A 19057-nucleotide genomic window follows, 5' to 3' on the forward strand; every position below is an offset into this window, starting at 1 on the left:
AATTTTAAATTTTAGGATTTCATATCGGCTTTGCTTTATTAGTACACCCTTTTTAAATTTTAATACGTTTTAACCCTCCTCCCAAATTTTGGAATAAATGAAGAAAATTAATGATCATAAAAAAACTGAATGCCAACACTCGAAGTGGGTTTCTTGAAAAATTGAAACCAGCAAACAATGTTGCAACGAAAAAAATGAAGAAAAAATTCTTTGCAACAAGATTCGCTGGGTTTTAATAACTTATTTTTATTATTATAATATCTAATATAAATAGATAATTTAGAGTTTGTCGCTCTAATTTTTGAATCGTTTTAAATTTTTTTAGAAAAATCAGAATTTTAAATAAAACAGGTTGATCACAGTTCTTACTGATTGCAGGTCAATGAAGTCCAGCGGCTTTTTTCAGAGCCAACTCTGTTTGTTTAAAGCCGCAAAACGGCATTTTTACAGCTGCAATTAATAAATCAGAACCGGCGCGAGAGCAAGCGAGCGAACGGGCGGCGCCGCTCTTTTATGATGACAACCAATAAAACACACAGCTCGAGCCATTGCGGATGAAACACGAGCCGAGCGCGGTGACCCGAAAAGTGCAGAGCACCAAAGTGGCGTCGTTAATTCAGGAAGGCCCAGATTGCGGCGCCAATAGAGAGGTGCACCTTCGTGTGTGTGTAAAAAAAGCAAATACACATAATGAAGCCGCGAAGCGAGCGCGCGGGCGCGTATGCGAGAGATTTTCCTTCCGTTCGAAGAGAGCCCCTTTAACGGCTTCATATTTTTTTCGCACCACCGCTGCCAACTTTAATGCTCTCCGTGTCAATCATATCGCGGCGAGCATTAAACGGAGGGAAAAAAATACACGTCGAGGCAAACATTAAGGCTCGTTTATTGCAAAAAGAAGCGCCATTTGCTGCGCCACTGACGACATTCGAACAGCAAAAAAATAAACAGACGCCAGCGAGAATCTCGAAACACAAAACAGTTTCGCGTAATTAATTAATGGAATTCGCAGCGGCGTTTGATGCATGCAAAATGGAAGCCGGCAGATTTGCATGAGACGGGCCAATTCGACCGACTGACGCGCTCACTCGCCCTGTAATTACTGAGCTGCCTGCTTGTTTGCTGTTAATGGGAATTTATGAACGCGAATCAACGAGCGCTGTTGCTTTTTTGTATGCCAATGATGTTTGCTCCGCAAAAAGCTACGAGCGCGCGAAATTACAGGATTGAGTTATGCGGCGGCACAACGAAATTATCAAATTAAAGGGACGGACGGAAAGGCCGGCACTTTCAATTTGAACCTATTTTTCCGGCATGACCAGTGAACATTGAATAACAAAATTCATGAAGCAGATGATGTGAAGGTGAACTTAAGAAAACTTGCTGCTAGCGATTGAATAATGAATTATATGTTAAACGATAGATTCCAATGCATAATAAATAATTCAATTTTAATTTATTTTTATTAGAAAAAAACTGGTTGTAGTTTCGCACCATTTCAATAAAAAGAAATATCATCAACATAATAATTTATACAATCTTAATTTTTCGAAGTTTGGACATTTAAGACAAAACTGGATCAAATGTTATAAAAGTTAATTCTAAACCCAAATATAAAACATAACTAATTAAATTTAATGCTTTTAAAAAACTTTTATCAATAGTAAATTAAATTTTACGTTGGCAATTTTAAGATCGTTTTTATTGCGTCGTTTATTCTTTAATAAAAGTGAAACAAAAAACGACGCTAAAATCCCACGAAATTTAATTGACCAAGAATTCATTTTTGAAGCTGAATAAAAATTTTAATCAATCAAATAATGCAAGATTTTTCATGAAATCTTATCCAGCTTGCGTTTGGCACGTCTCTCTTATCTTACAATTGACATAAATTTAGCAATAAAGCTATTTCGGTTTAAAGTTTAATGCCGCAGTTGCTCAAATTGCATGAATTATTCAGAGCAAAGTTTCAAAGCAGCAAGAGCGGTTACCGTCTCTTGAGACAAATTTGTAGCCGACTTTTGTGGATGTGTACAAAACTTGGCGGTAAAATCTTTCGCGAACAGCAATTTGCGAAAACAAAATCAAATTTGTAGGTAATTTTTTACCCAAACTCATAAAGAGTAAAAAAATAGCACAGCCGTTGTAGGAAAAAAAACCCATAGTAGTTTGTTACTGGAGAGAACTTTTATGGCATCGGTAAATATTTTCAGGCAAATCGCCAGCAAACGCCAAGTAAACAAAATCCAATCGGCAGCGCCGAAATAATTCAACATTTTACGTTTGACTTTAATTTCAGTGAAACAAATAGCTTCAGTAAACACCAAGCAAACGCAATTAATTTTGCCGCTCGAGCGCCGACCGGACGCGATTAATCAGATAACATCACTCTAAATCGAACAGAGTTTTACGAGAGCAATATTGTATTAATAACGAGGCGATAAATCCAGCAGTTCATTTGCAATTCCGAAGAGAGAATTCACTATACTTGTTTTGCAGCAAACGTAAAATTGAATTACTCCATTTGGCGTGAGAGAAATTTTTTTCTCTTTCCCTCCAAGCAGGTGGCGTTAGAATTTTTAACTCTCACGCGCGCTCACCACAATGCTAGGTGCTAATTGACCCGCGTAAAATGAATTACAACTTCAATATCTCACCGCCCCCGGGGCCCAGCTCCCTTTTCCCAGAGAGCAAAATTGCCCGATCTTCAAATGCAGGTCGCCGTAAAAAACGAACGCTCGTTTTTTATTATTATTTTCTTTATCCCCCTCAAAGTAAAACTGCGCTTTGAGGCGTTGTAAAAAAAAAATCGTTTCGACAAATTGGAGAGTAAAATGCCGGTTTACTACACAAGCGGAATTTATGCTCCTATGGCTCTCGCAAGAAAAAAACACCATTAACGTCACCGACCGTTAAAAGCCCCCGTTTTATGCGTTTTCAACGACGGACGAGTTAGCTTTGATTCTAAATTTCCTGCCGAACGTGCAGAGCGAAATAAAATAATTTTGACCCTTCGTTTTCACTCGCATTCAATCAGCAGGCAGGACCAGTCTCCGATGTGGTTTGGGCTAATTTTTGCTCCAACGGAGAGAAAGGGAAGGAAATTGTGTGTTTGTGGACACGACAACCTGGAACAAAGACCAGAATGGAAAGGTGCGGTGGCCGGGGCGACGTGCTAATTCAGCACAGGGGAGACAGGTCAAAAGCATGGGACTCGCCACATCCTGTTTTGCAACCTCAAAGCTACAGGGTCAAAATTATAAGTGGAGCTCAATCAATAACAATATCTGTAACCACCAAGACAGGATGATTGATTTATTGATATATACATAATATTTAAATAGTAAACTAATTATTTTCATCACCAGAGAGTACATTTAGAGTGGGAAGTGAAAAAAAAGCTTATTGCAAAGGCTATTTAAAAAAAAAAATAGTGTACTAATAAGTAATTAATTAAATATTAAAATTGACAGTTGTTATATAATATTATAGACCTATAAATTAAATAGCTTAAGTCTCAATAGCAAAATCAACTAATTTACTTCTTTTTTTAAATAATAATATTTAATTAATTTTGCGTAGAAATCCACATTGCTAAATTGTTAAATCACACATAATGCTTTTTATTTCATATTTAAAAAAAAATATTGATTCAATTCTTGTCTAATAAAAGCTTTGTTATATTCTATTTAAAATGTATACTACATTTAACAAACTGTTAACTTTCACAAAAATTATTTTATACTTAGTTTGACGTGAGAACTTAACTTATTGTTTGTGGCGTTGCTATTTTACTTGGAATCTACTAGATGAGAAAATTCTCAACTAACGCTAATCTGCAGGGCTTTGCAGAATAAATTTAATCATGGCAGACCTCGCTGTTTGCTTTCCTTTCCGAGATAAGTCAACTTTGAGTGAATATCAACAGCAAAATATGAGCAAACAGATAACAAGACAATTTTCCTGGGGATTTCATTACACCAGCCTCTGGAAGAGGAGGAGAAACCCCGACACGCTTGTCCTTCCCCAGCGAGTACATAAAGCAAGGCTTTCACGCCTAATTGGATTTGGAGCCACCGTAAATGCACGACGCCCGGTGACCATTTGTCACTTCATAATTGCCAGCATCCCTTATGAATATTTCATTCAATTTTATCACCTCGTCCGTCGGCCAGCGCCGAGCACTCGATGGCAAAATGGACGATCGAAAATCTTTTCACGGCTCCGGCCGGCCAAATAGAGAAATCCCTTTTGTACGTCAATATGTGTAATGTGTATTGACACACTGGTCGTGCCGCTGTCGGTGATGGAGTCCTTTTTGCGCGCGAATAAAAGATAAAAAGCCTCTCCAAATGGAATCACGGAAAAGGGAGAATTCTGTTTGCACGTTGGGAATTCCCGAATTTCTACGGCTTCAAAGGCCGCCGGTCGGAAAGTCTGAATGCATTAAAGCCGCAAAAACATCATAAATAAACATTTGCGCGACCGGGCACGCTGCTTTTAGCAAAGGTAAATTTTTAATATCGCCGTAGGAATTTTTCCATATTTACGCCAAAACGAGGCTAGACCGCGGCTGGAGCAGACGCTTCCCGCTTTTTATTTCGCACAAAAAAATTGGAAGAGCGAAAATCCTTTTCTGCGATGATAATACATATTTTTGCTGGCAGAAGAGAAAAAAAAATGTTGGTACATCTGTAGTCTTGCTTTATCACAAGCCCGCAAATGTCCTCAAAAGCAATATCTTTTCAAGGCTGAACGCGTTTTATTTTACAATATCTCGCAGAAACAAACGGCGGAACGAGTGAGTGAGGGAGAATTCCTCTCTTTCTTGCTTTTTTTATTCTTGGCCTTCTGTGGAAATAAAACGGCGTGCATTTGCAACAGAAAAGCAGATAAAAAATCCAGGCCTCACTCCGTGTGTTACAAACAAACGCGAATATATATTTCATGTACGCAGCTTTGAACAATGGGGGCGATGGAAAGGAAGGCTTTTCAGGAAGACGGAGGATGAAAAATACTTTCTCTGCGAAGTTGCGATGATGCTTCGGCCGTTGCTTGGCATTTTAAGTGGGCGGCCGTGCCGACAAAGTTTGAATATTTGTCAAGAGACTATTAACCATATAGCCCCTTCAATGGCCTCTTGCGAATAAATCAAACAACGTGGAGTGCGTGGCGAGAGTGGCAAGAGTAAAAATTCGCTGTTTGCTGGGTAGGCAACCGGCTCGACGCGGACGTGCGGCGAAAAATCTAGCCTCTTTAAAATATATGCGAGCGTGTCGGCGAAACCTGCGGGGTAATTATTATCGCCGAGGTGCGAATTTATGGGGCGTGACGAGCGAGCAAAGAAAAATGGGCGCCGCCAGCCTCGCGAATAATAATTGGTCGGCGGGCGAAATGGCGCGCCTAACCGGAGCCGCCGCTCTTTGTGGAGCAAATAATGCCTTAATGAGAGGGATTAGCGCGACGTGCCAGCATCAGGTGTTATCAACTCATTTCGCACAAGGCGCCGCACTCGCGATCTGCAAGTTTTAAGAATGGTGACGTCATTGGGAATTCGCAAAGTCACATTTGCGGGCCGGAAATTGAAGAAGGAGTTTCAAGACAGATCCATTACTGTCAGTGCAAATTGGAAAAGTCGCTGGATGGGAGCGTTATTTGAATAAGTTTTCTTAATTTCAAATGAAAGCTGCCTTTAAAGCGAAAAATTAAGCTGCAACTTTCTATAAAATATGTATATTTACATATTTATGAATAACCTTAAAAACGTTAATCAACTTATATCTGCAGGTAATAAAAACGATATTGTTGTAAATTTGCGCAATTGTCACATCGCATTGCTTAAATTCTTTTTGAGAAAAACGGTAATTGTTGCACAAAACGGAACCACCAATAGCAAGAATTTTGCTAAAACTTCCAAGATAAAAAGATTCAAAAGATCACATCCACCGCAGTTGACAACTTAAACACTATTACTTTAACAAATTTTTAATTTCACTATTTATGGAAAGAAAAATTATCTCTATGACTCATCCTACAAAATAGTTTTTTTTAGATGTGTATTCATGACTTATATCGAATGGAGAATAAATAGGTAAATAAAAAATTTGGGAAATTATTTTTTGGTTTAACTTAATTTGTGCAAAAGAAGCCGTGATAAGTTTTCATAAAATTAATACTTTTATATTATTTAGTTTGAATTCTTTTGTCAATTTAAATTGATTTTATTACTGTTTATTTCCACTTCGGACTATTAAATCTTTGATTTTGCCTTCTAGCAGTAATATTGAAATTCTGCGTTAGTATGTAATATGAAAGAGTCGTTTTCGATTCTCAACGAGGCACATTCCAGAAAAATACTAGGAGGCGGTCGAACCAGCACAGACACGCGCCATCATAATGCAAAGGATGATTTTGCATGGCTCTTGGGCCCTTTTAATAAAAACTGACAGGCAGAATGGATGTTTGGAAAAACGTGCTTGAGACAAGAGGACGTCGAATGAAATTAAACTTCATGGATATATACGCAGATTGCTGCCTATGTATGTACTTGGATGAAGTGCATTGCATAAAATCATTGAGTGTCCAGTGGTCTGTCGGCACCCGAAGTAATTTTCCCGCTGGCGCACGATCACCGCGATCAAATTGAATTGCCAGGCGTGTACGTAATGTTTAATGGAGGTCCCGTCCGCATTTATGCACGATTCAAATTTCAAAAGGCGACGAATTCCATCATAAAGCAGCGCTCGCCGGATGGCTATAAAATTCCGCTTGCCAAATCCAGTTAAAGTGGAGCGAAAACAAAGGGCACAAAGTTGTGGCGGTCTCTCCATATGCATATTATGCCTCTCGACAGCAGCGCTGAATCAATAAAGAGTCATAGGAGTCGTCATCATTAAGCGACAGAGCGCGACCCCGAGTCACTTCAAGTGGAGTCAACTTTCCGCTCGCCCACCCACCGAGCTCCATCCTTCCCGTGCGAGTCGCCGTTATTTCCCCTAAACTCTTTTGTGTCCTAAAACCATATAATCGTCCTGTAATAGAAAACCTAAAATAAATTATCCTAAAATATTTATTCCAGTGTCCCGAAATGTAAAATTTTCTAAAAGCAATCAATATAAAAAGTACAAAAAGGAAGATTCATAGTTCTACAAAAAATAAATAAATTTAAAAATATTTAAAATCATTTTATAAATTTTAATTGGAAAAAAATTTCCTTCAAAAGGCTAAATTTGAATTTTTTTCTACATTTTTTTTCTCTTTTTTTAAAAATAACAAAACAAAATTCTCGCAGGAATGTAAATAGCTTCACTTATGATAAATATTTTTTTACAAATAGGTCACCACGGTAAATTTACGTTAGATAAATTGCATTTTCAGACATTCGAAAAGCAAGTCAAGGGACTCTTTATAGTTTAGTTTGCACCAAGGGAGGAATTTAGGGGCAACGCGGGTCTCCCTTCACGTGTGCGATATTATTATTTCTCGTCTGGGGAGGCCGCCTGGACGGATTTGCCATTAGTCACCCTGCGTTTAATTCAGTGGAATAAGCAGTGCATGCACACAGTAAATACACACACGATGCTGGCGAACACTTTGCGCCCCTCAAGGACTCGTTGCACCGCCGGCAATAATGGTAATGGCGGTTGTTGTGCTACAATGTAGTACTTTACTGCGCTCTCCACTCGAGCATTCATTTGTGAATTTTTCATTGTCCGGTGCCGTTTTGATAAGGGTGTGGCGCTGGTGGAAAATAATCTCGTCGCCTTTCAGTGTGTTTGTTTGCGCCTTTTTGTTTCATTGCACTCGTGGCACACGGTCGTTTGGTGGGGAAAAATAAGTGACGGTCGGAAGGTAAGAGGATTTTTAATTGGATGCGAAAATGGCGACGAACCGGCGGCGAGAGAGGAAATTTGCACGCCGGCCTGATGAGATGCAAAAATAACTCCGCAGCATAAAGCTGATGAAACCGAGTGCCTGGTTGAAAACTTGCAAAAATTTTGTTAAACAGTCGCATATTTTAACGTTTTTCTTCTTTGAATTACGTGGTTCTAAGAATACTTAAAAAAATTCTTAATTACAAAATAATTGTAATGTGTCATAAAAATAATTGTGTCTATTTTTAATCAATAAGTTTTTTTTTTTTAAATATATCAAAAGTTTACTCTAATTTAAGTGTTTTCTTTAATATTGTTTGATGGCCTTTAATTTTTTATGAATTGATTGAATCAAATTATTTTTAGCGGCTTAAAACTTGATTATTTCAGCTGATCTTGACTGTTATTCCGTTTATTAAAATTACATTTTTCGTGAAAAATATATATTTCTCATTATTTTGAATTCAATTAAAAATTGAATGAAACTAAAAAAATTGCCTCACGTCCTCTTGTGGCTTTAAATGTCAAGAGAATTTTGCTCATATTTCAGGGTTCTACTTCTTGGTGATGCAGAAAGTTTTAACAAAGAAGAATTTTAAATTATTGTCCCTAGACAAGAGGAAACTTTCTAGTTCTGCTCGCATGCATTACCAACTTTAAATCACCAGGCAACAGGGCGGTTTTATTTTTGCTGAACATTTCATAATTAAAACGCACGAGCCTTTGTAAAAACTTTTGTACCAGTGTGAATTTTAAGTAGCATCATTTTCATATAGCTACGAAATTTAATATATTCTCACTGGTATACGCATTTCCATTAGAGGAATAATAATATTCGTCTATGAGCCTTGTGATATTTTCATTACATTGCAAAAGTCCATTTTATTGAGTTGATAAAAAGTTATCTGTAATTAATGAACGACACGCAGCAAGCGAGGCGCGTAAACAGCATGCCTTGCGTTAATCTTATTTGGAGTTGCCTCCGAGACTTTGCTTAGCCAGTTAACCGCAAAGTTCGGGTGTTTGGATAACTTGTCTGGAGCCGTTTAGCCCATCTCAAGTCTCAAGTCCGTGATCACAGTTTAATTGCAAATGATCTTCACAGGTCAAGTATATCAAAATGAACTTCCAGCACAAAATTATCAACCAACGCAAAACTTTTTTCAGTTTTTTTTCTCATTTTCCTGCAACCAGCACAAAAATTAAATAATGTATTTTCTTCATTAATTAAATATTTATATTTTAATGAAAAAGTATGTTTTAATTTCTAATCAGTTTAAATTATTTTTATCTCATAATTGAATTATTGAAAAAAAAAATAGCGCATTATATTTGGATTCTGTCTGACGATTAATTTTGATAACAAAGTGACGAGTTAAGATATGGGCCCAGAAGATAATAAATTATCTTGCCTTTGCCAATAAAGAGAGGGACGAAAATATAATAAATCACTCGTTTTGACCCAAAGTAGAATTTAATTTGCAGCGTTCTTACCAGGCGTATTGTATCCGTGCACTTCGCAGTAGGGCGAGGAGCTCCTCTTGTTCCTGCACCGGACCGGCCGCGGGGGTGGCGGTTCGGCCTCGTCAGGGTGCATGCGGGGCGGCCGCCCCTGGCCGCACTTGGCGCACTGCTGCATGCTGGCGCGTACCCGCATCAGCCACACCATGCCGAACAGGGCCATCGGCACGCGACTCTCGAGAGGCTCGTCCCGGCCAGCACCCATTCATCAACGAGTCAGGCTATTGTCTGTCAGACGGAGGTCTGCCCCCGCACAACCGCGCGCCACTCAGCCTTGATATGATGAATTCATCCCGCTGGCTCGGCCCGGCCTGTGATTGAAAGGTGGAAATTAAGCGCCCACGCTGCCGGAAAATGCGCGCTCGGATTTACCTGTGGAGCCGCAAATGAGTTTTCTCGCTCGTTTTTCCACCCAACTTCATTAAAATATTGCTCCACGTGATAAAGTAACTCCACCGTGAAATTGCTTTCGAAATTTTCATCTGCTCGTCGCGATATTGATTGCAAAGGGGGCTTTGGAAAGAACAAAAGGAAATTCCGAGACCTGCAGGCCAAAATTGATATATAAATTCCAATCGTGTCTTCATTTATCAAAGAATTTACATTATAATTGTATTAGCAGAGACATGGTCACGTTCGGCAAGGACAATATTAACTGGCAGCTAATAAAGCACAAATTCATTAACGCTACTAGGAAGCAAGATTAATTCCGCAATTAATCTATTCGATCAACGCACCAGAGCTCATAGCAGCAACAAAAGCCAGAGATTAATTGGCAAAAGTTTCAGCTTTGGCTTGGGAGCTCAAGTACATTGTATATAAATTGGTAAGCCGACACACCAGAATCTTATTACGCAACAATACCCGTATTCGAACGGCGACACACTTGTTTAGAGGAGGTGAGGCGAATTTGCGTCACCGAGGCAAAATCTAAATATCTTGTCAGGCATTCATGAATATTACGGGAAATGAGAGAAGCTGACAAACTCCCTTGAATAAGTAGATTTTACACATAAATTTGAAATTTTAACAAACGGGGTTTATAGAACTTTAATAAAAAGTCCAAAATTAAAATAAAAAAATATTATTAAATAATTAATGATTAATGATAAATCATTTAAAATATTGAAAATCTGAATATTATTTGGATTCTCAGCCAAAGTAATGAAATAATTTTGTGCTGAAATGATTTTCAAACCATTTTAATATTATGGTGCCAATGTAGACATCATATTGATAAAACAAAAATTGTGTACATTTGATAAATATTATCAAATGCTGCATACAGTTGTTTGAGCCGGCTGATCAGTCTATATTTACCATCATAATAAATACAATTTTAATATCAAAGCCGAAATCCATATTCAACGAGCGTTTCAGTGACGGAAAGTTTGTCACAAATTTAGGACGAGTTTGCAAAGGCGGCAGCATATAAATACCAAAGTGCTTTGTGTAAGTTCGAGTCTCGAAAAACTATGGTGAAGTTAAAAGAACAAATAAAGCAGCGAGCGTCCTGCGGAATTATTTGTATTGCCTGTGCGTCTCATTTGCATTCCATCTGCGAATCGAGCCTTTGAGAAAAAACAAACGTCCCCTGCACGACAGGCAAACCCGAGGCGAATTTTCAGAGGGAGAAAGAAACGGAACGGGCGCTTTTCGAAAAAGAAGGCAGCTGGGGCGAAAACAAACCCTGTGTTTCACGCTTGGACGGGCTGGTGAAGTGCGTGAGCGGGGCGCGAAAAGCAAGTTCTGGGCGCGCGCGTGTTCCCTCGGCTCCTTGTCACCCGGGCGGGCACACAGACAACACTACTTGGATGGGGCGGCCGCGCGCCCGCCCGCCGCTCTCAGCCGCGCCAGAGCCCATGTTGGAGTGTGCGCGTTCTCGGCAGGGCCAATTGTTCGCAATCGTGCCAATAAAAGGGCCAGCCATAACAATGAATGGACCTGCTGCTGCTTTTAGCAGTCTAATAACCGACGACAAAGGCGATAAGGAGCACTCCAGGCCACGGATCACACTCGTTTCTTTTGCTCAGTGCAAAAAGCAGAAGCAATATGAATATTCGGACGACAGATTCGATTTCGCACGTTTTCGCCGGTGTCGACGCAGACTTTGACAACGATCGCTCTCGTGAATTTGGTTTCGGAGTAAGAGGATCAAGCTAGACTACTATCGATGCGGATCAAAGCGTAACTTCTAAGAAAAGCTTCTCTTTGAAAAGGGAAAAATGCGGGGACTCTGTCTGGCTCTTTTGAGTAGAGCTTTAAAAATATGGGTGATTTTTAAAAGCTTACTTTTATAAAAATTAGATTTATAATTTAATAATCTGAGTAAAAACTTACTCAACGAGGCTCACTGCGGCGGAGGGGTCTTTTTTATCTCGGACGTTTTAACAAAATTCTTGATAGTGGTCGTGGCGTTTTTCCCAACAATTCTTTTTCTTTTTCAAATAAATTGTTTTCAATAATTGAATGTAAACAATGTGATGTAACAATTTAGACAAATAAACAATAATAATTATTATCCACATTTGTGTGATTTAAAAAATTTCACTACAAATCGTGGACTTCTCTATCTTACTTTTTTTAAATTTATTATTATTGTTATTGTTTATTTCTCAGAATTATTAAATTACATTTTTACCATTTTTACATTCAATTATTGAAAACAATTTAATTGAAAATAAAAGGAAGCCTTTCTTAATAATTTCTTCCACTTCAGTAAAATTGTTGTTGTTTTTTTTAAGCAGAATTTTTGTTTTTAATTGTACTCTGAAAAATTGTGTTTGCCTTTTTCTTTCTTACGTCACAATTGGTCACTATTTTTCATCCTTATAAGCTTTTTTTTGATAAAACATTCCTAAATTAAAACGTAATTATAAAAATTAAGTTTATGAAAAGTTTCTCTAACTGAAAACAATTTTATACAATTGTATTTATAAAAATAGATGTTAATATTATTAATGTGAATCGTTTAGGACACTTTTAGGGTTACTAGACCATTATTATTTGCATTGAATAAATGGAGCATAAAAATAGCATTACAAGTTTAATGAGTTGTAATAGCTCTTGTAATGCCGCCGTTTGTGCACAAACAATTATTTGGCGTGCAACATTAATCGCGAGCTAATGAAGGGATCCTGAGAGGAAGCATTCGTCTGCAGCATTTCAGACGCCGCGACAGCAATTACAAAAGTTTTAATTACAAATTAGTTAAAAAGTGCGACGGCATTCAAATGCTCGCCCTCTCGCGTGAAAACTTTTGAAAAGCACCGAAACGCCGTCGGCTCTATAACACAAGTATAACTTTTCGCTTCGTGACTCGCCCGCGTCGGGAAATGGCCTTGCGAAAAAATCAAAAGCTGAGTTCGGAGATCGGCCCACGCTGCTTTTTGAAAATGTTGCTCGGTCCAAAGAGCCGCAGGCAAAAGAGAGATTCTATATACGGCGAATACTTGCAACTGATCGATCTGTGCGAGGAGAGCATAAAACGTCGATTCTACATCAAAAACTATCGAGAGCAGCAAACGTGTGCAATAAATAAACCAAGTTGGCAGCAAAGTTGGCCGGCTCCTTTACAACTCGACGCAACTTTCTTTCGGAGAAACTAATGATCTGCGAGTTGCGACTCGTCCTCTCCAATAATTTGGCCAATTCTCGAGAATATATCAATAATTCAGCAGCGACTCTTCTTCCGACACATTTCACCTCATGAATCTCAAAAAGAATGCGACACGACGAATCGAGAAGAAAGAAATAGGGGGCGGCCCTCGGGGGACCTTTGCTGCAGATAATGCGAGGGCAGATAGAACCGGGGGCCTGGGGGCGTCGACAGCACCATTACTCTCAGCCAGCCAATACGTATGCGCATTTATCATCATCGGGCGAACGCAGAGAGAAAGTATTCGCTGACACTCAAAAGTAATGACTTGCTTCTTCTTTTCTTTTCTATTTGCCGCAATAAGACGGGCGGGGGATAAATATATAAATCGAAGCTGCCATTTGAATACAGATTTGTACGGCCAAGCATGTACACAGAGGGCGAACGCTCAAGCTGTCGATGGATGGAGATGGGAAATGTGGTTTGCCGCACGCTCAAAGGGTTGGGGCGATTTCAATTGGATTTCAAACTCAATGGCTCCGTCTCTGAAAAGGCAGCAATTCCCACCATTTGATACTCTCTGGCACTACTAGTCGCTCTCAGGGTTTTTCTTTCACTAGAAATATGGGTGAACTATTTTGCATATCGCTTTTGTCGAGTGCTCCGCTAGATTTGGCCTGTTTATGCATATTGAATGGAGACGCCGCAAGTGTTTTCCCATTCAATTGAATGAAAAGGATATGTTAAAAGCCCTCTTGGCTGCAGTTGATTCAATATAAAAATTATCACGAACCCTCCACGTTGCTTGGATAAATTGTTTGGAAGTAATTTTAAAGTAAAAAAGTGCGCTTTCCATCCTTTTCAATTTGCTGTCTACGGAGCTCATCAAGCAGCTTTTATCTTCATAAATATCCTGAGAACTTCCGCTGCTGAAAAATAAGCCATGCTAAAATATGCGCAAATAGATTAAAAGCAAAAGCATCTGCAGCTGATGGAAGTGCTAAAAGCGTGCCAAGTAAAAAAGGCGAGAAACAACGGGGAGGAAAATGCACTCGCGTCGGAAGTTGGTCGGTGTCGAGGGAGGAAATGGAACTATCACGAAGTTCTGCTGGCACTTGCATAATAAATTGCCAATTCACTGCACCAGACTTGCTGATTGCGTTATACGTGTACGAGTTTGCAATTCAATTGGAAGCAACAAGACAAGAGCTCGGTTTCCTCGGGCAAAGCTTTGACAATGCCGTTTCCATTATGCTTTTTTGCAGCTTACCCGACAGTCAGTCAGCCGGCAGACAAAAAGACATCAAAGTCCCGCAGTTGCTGCTGCCGGCTGCCCCAGTTGCTGATCAATAACTAAAATCGAGCTCTGACGGAGAACAATGCACTGGTAGTCTGGTGGAAATTTTTAATGAAGCTGCCACGTTGGGCTGGCGAACTAATGCGCTCGAAATAAATGCTGCCCTTTCCATTCTCTCTGGAGACGAAACTCAATTAAAAGCCGTCAGAAATGATTTCGACGAGAGAGCTCTGGGTTTGGACTGGATGATTGGAAATTGCATTTTGTGCTGACTTTTCTCTTTCAACTTGGCTGCCTTTTTATATTAACCCTTTTTATATAGTCTGCTTGCCGCCCGGTCAAAGAAGTTTGCCAAAAATACACACAGAGGGATGAAGAGCTTGCTGCTGAATATGTTTGCTCGAGGGATAAATTCTTAAGGATGGCGTTCGAGTGAGAAAATTTCACTGCGGCATTATGGTCTCTTTTATCTCTGCGTCCCTCTTGTGCCGGCAGATCCGCCCTCGACGGCCGGATTATTTTATATAATTATTGGGCTGCGAATCGGCACCGCTTTTTATGTTTGCCTTGCACGCTCCACTAAGTCCCTAAGTGCATGATCTTGCGCAGGATCATGAATAATGTGATGGTCTTTCCAATAATAGTACATACAGCGCGCTCTAACTTATCGTGCCTCCTCGCGTCGCAAAATCGGCTTTGAAGACGCACAAATCAAAAAGGAATGTCGACGTAATTTACAACGCAGATTAGTGTGCGGAAAATCCGCAAAGCTTGTGTCAATTATTCTTTGGCGGCTTCCGACTTTCTAAAAAGAATGCTCACAAGTGCTGGGTTTTTTTTGGTGGTATTTAAGGCTTGGACCGAGATTTTTGTGACTTTCAAATATTTAATCTTCCTTCAACAATCAAGAAGTCTTCCAAATTAAATTACTTCTACGTCACAAAAAAAAATGAAATGTTATTTTTAGCAAAATGTTTATCATTTGATAAAAAAAAAATATTTTCAACATTTTTATATCAAAATTTTTCTATCAAGTATTTTAAGAAATTTTACGACACTGGACTTAAGAACTTAATTTGGTTCAAACTTATTAAAATTTTAATTCAAACTATTAACGTACAAATTCTCATTTAAAGTTTACGACTTAAATTATTCTCTTGCAAATTATTGCCCTCCAGAGATCATTTGCAAAACTAAGTAGCTGAGCGTTTCACATTCTCATGCTTTCTCTATAGTTCTAGTTATTAACCATGTGGCATGCGGCGAGTGTACGCCTAAGTTGCCAAAAGACCTGCAACTTTGCAGAGATTCTGTGAGTGCAGCGCTTCTGATTATCACACAAAGCGACAAGCCAAGAAGCAAATTCCTTCATGCGCCCACTATGCGGTCCGACTTTAATCCTGGGCGACCATAACAGAGTAGCGTCTTTTTCAAAAGCATCCCTCGGCAGAACTGCGAGTTGTCAAAACAAAATGCGGACTCGGCGAGATTAATCCAGGGATTTGTCTGCGTCAAAATGCCGCTCATTTGTGCATACTTGAGTCAATACAAAATAATTTCTCACTGCCATTGTGATTTCCCGAGGGAGGAAAACGGCATTTTTCCTGAACAATCAGGCAAGCTAGCTGACTGGTATTATACACAGGCCATTTTTTTGCTCTTGGCGTGCGTTTCAACAGTAAAAAATTGCCCCGGCGCAGATTTAATTAGCGCGATGGATCATCAAATGGCCGTTTTTCACAGAGAGATATGAGCAATTTGTTGTTCAATCGGCCATTAAGAGCGGCCGCAATTTCTCTAATGTAATACAATTTGATTTATGCTCTGCAATGTATATTGCATGTTAAACGTACCATAAATTTTGAAAAAATCTGATTATGAATTTATAAAATGTTAATTGGATATTTGATTAGTGTGATGCATGAATACTCTAATTAATAAAAAATTAATAAGCTATATTTTTGCCCAAAATATTAATAATGATGGCAACAAATAATTGAAGAATATCATCACATATCAGTATTTTTCTTTAAATTCTCCTTTAATGTCGATGGTTATTGAAAATGTGAATGAAATATTCAAGTTTCTATTTCATAAAAAAATAATTAAAAGGTTTGTTAATAGAAGGAATAGAAGCAAAGTTTTATTTTCATCCGATTCAATGATTCCCCTCAGTTTTTTTCGCATTCATTTTAAGACATTTTTTTTAAAATATTTTGAAAATTGCAAGTTAAGAATTTAAAACACTATTCTCAACTTAATTTTTCCAATTAAACCCAATTTAAATTCTCCCGATTGTAATTTCTCCTTCAAAATTGTGCAACATGAAATTTTAATAATATCTCAACAATCAAAACAATAATAAAATTGGAATGCATTGTTAAAGGGTAATATGCTCGCTACCACGCTGAATTCAACTAAGATTGCTAATGTGCTTCGACAAAAGATCTTCCATCAGCGGAACGCCCTCCAGCAATCTGATTTGCATGCCAATAAGGCAACTTAAGGAAAAATTATTCCAACTTGTCTGTATGATAATGTCGCCTTTGAAGTAAAAGCCCACAGGGCGAATCCTTTCAAGAGCAGGTGCACACCCTGCGCATACACAGTGCAGAGCACATCCTCACAATAATACGCGTGTCTGCTGGATAAATTTCTGCCGTTGTGGGGCTTCGGAAAATTGACATGTGAATAGACCTGTCGTTTGTATGTAGAGGAAAGTGATCTTTGTGTGGATAATTATCGGCGGTTCAGAATCACACAATAGATATCGACCGGGATAGTTGCAGGCCAGGGCCAAAGATTGCAGCACGACTAAAGGGCGACGAGGGCTGGGCGCGCCACCAGCTTTGGCGGATTTGTGCCAGATGGCCTATTTTCCCGTTTTCCGCAAAACCTGTCGCAGCAGGCCGGACTCTGCGCCCGTGGAGACAATTGCGGCGGAAAAATCGCAGCCGAGATTTTCCGCCCTTCGCACTCAACACGTAGCCAAAATAATTTCGCGTGCACTGGCCCAAGTATTTTTTGTACTCCGTTTGTTCCACGTTTGTCCATTAATTAGTCGGTGCGCTTGATGGGTTTCAATTGGCACCTGCCACGTCTACAATGTAAACTTTATGATGTACGCGAATTTTGCCGCATGAAGGTTTTGATTTAATTTCGCACTCTGATGGTTTGTCCGGAAATAACAAGTGGCGCGAATGACAGGGGTGGCTCGCTAATGGCAGTGTCGTTGCGTACCGCGTGAATAAATGTTTATTAATTGACAACCAACGTTTATGGTGTTTGCGGATGTGAGGTTTATTACCAAATATGATTTGATTCTGGAAGAGATTTACGTTTTGGATTAATTTACCAAATCTAATCGTTTCGCACCTATTTAATTTCAAAAATTAAAAAAAAAATTATTGATAATAAATAGCTATTTCAAAAATACTTAATAATCACAGCCCCATGGCGGAAATCTTTTTTAAAGTATATTTAATTTTTTTACAATTTATTCACACTCAAAAACTTAAAATCGATATTGATTCAAAAATTCTCTTTTCATTCCACAAAAATAATAACGCTTAATTTTACAAATTCAAAGCTTTGATATTAAAATGACTAATAAAAATAATAAATTTTATTATATGATGAATGAATTACTTCAAATTTCATTGTTAACCACTAATGCTTTTTTGTTTCATAATTGGCAAGATCATAATATTTTTTAACTATATTATTCATAATGCGAAGATTGCCAAAGTGAATATAAAGCGGTAGACGAAATTGGCAGCAGTCTTGATTCCAAACCTCATGTCTGTTGAGTGCCAGAAAAGCGAGCGGGCCAGTCGGTGACAGGCGAGCAAATAAACTCATAATTGATTAGTCTGGTACTCACCGAGCAGCGCCTGGAAGAGTCTGGACTTGAAGATGCGGATGACCCTCTCGATGGCCAGTCGGAGCTGTTTGTCTTGCGGCCGGGTGAGTTTGGAATGGTAATCCTCAAGTAACTCTAGGGCCCGGTGGGCCTCTGTCAACACAACAAACAACGTCGTCCAAATCACTTAGCTGCCCCATTCATCATCGTCTATGCTTTTAGCTGAGTTTGTTTTACAGAGCTTCCACCAATTACAAATTACACAGTTGGCAGATCTATTGAAATGTGTCTTGTTTGCTCAGACAAAGACAGACAAGCAAAAATCAAAGGAAGAGGATCTACGAAATACACAAAGAGTGCCGAGCAGTCTTTGTTAAAAAAAAATTAAAACTATTGTATCTACTTTGGAAATTGAAATGAAAAATTAAATACAAACTTGCTAGTAATTCGTGTGGGTTCAATAATGGCAAATGAAATAATAAGAGAGATGTCCAAGGCAAGAGTGCAGTTTATTGATCTGATGATCGATAAGAGATGACTGTTTACAATTACAGCAACAAACAACATGCAGAGTACATGATTACATTACAAAGTAGCGGACGAGTGATTTACTAAAAAAAGTGTAGTCTTCCAGTTTGCAGAACTGAATTTTTACGTCAATCGTGCAGAACTCTTTAAAATGATGTAATTTTGCGTAAGTGGCCTCTGAATTTTTTTTTATTCAGCAATCAATTCGTGAAATGTAAAGTTTGCTGTCTTTCTCATAAAGTACTGTAAAAATATTAATTAGAAATGTATAAGTTAGGTGTGTTTAGTTTGATTAGTCACTCCGAAAAAAAAACAATTACATTACTTTGTTATATAAATAATTGCCTGGGTTAGACACGCACATTATGTATTATTCAAAT

At 38.7% G+C, this 19057-nt stretch overlaps 1 protein-coding gene across 1 annotated transcript in view; it reads right to left on the reverse strand.

Annotated features, from left to right (window-relative positions):
- Nucleotides 1-19057, reverse strand: part of LOC132194260 (disks large 1 tumor suppressor protein-like) — a gene marked incomplete at its 3' end in the record, with an annotated part of 31481 nt that overhangs the window by 11688 nt on the left and 736 nt on the right. The window contains exon 3 of the mRNA XM_059615429.1: nucleotides 18171-18302. Coding sequence (XP_059471412.1) covers nucleotides 18171-18302 — 132 coding nt within the window. The remainder of the gene's footprint in view (nucleotides 1-18170; nucleotides 18303-19057) is intronic.

This window comes from Neocloeon triangulifer, unplaced genomic scaffold (assembly GCF_031216515.1).
Source record: "Neocloeon triangulifer isolate White Clay Creek 2 clone unplaced genomic scaffold, ASM3121651v1 ptg000006l, whole genome shotgun sequence".
NCBI classification, from domain to species: Eukaryota; Metazoa; Arthropoda; class Insecta; order Ephemeroptera; family Baetidae; genus Neocloeon; species Neocloeon triangulifer.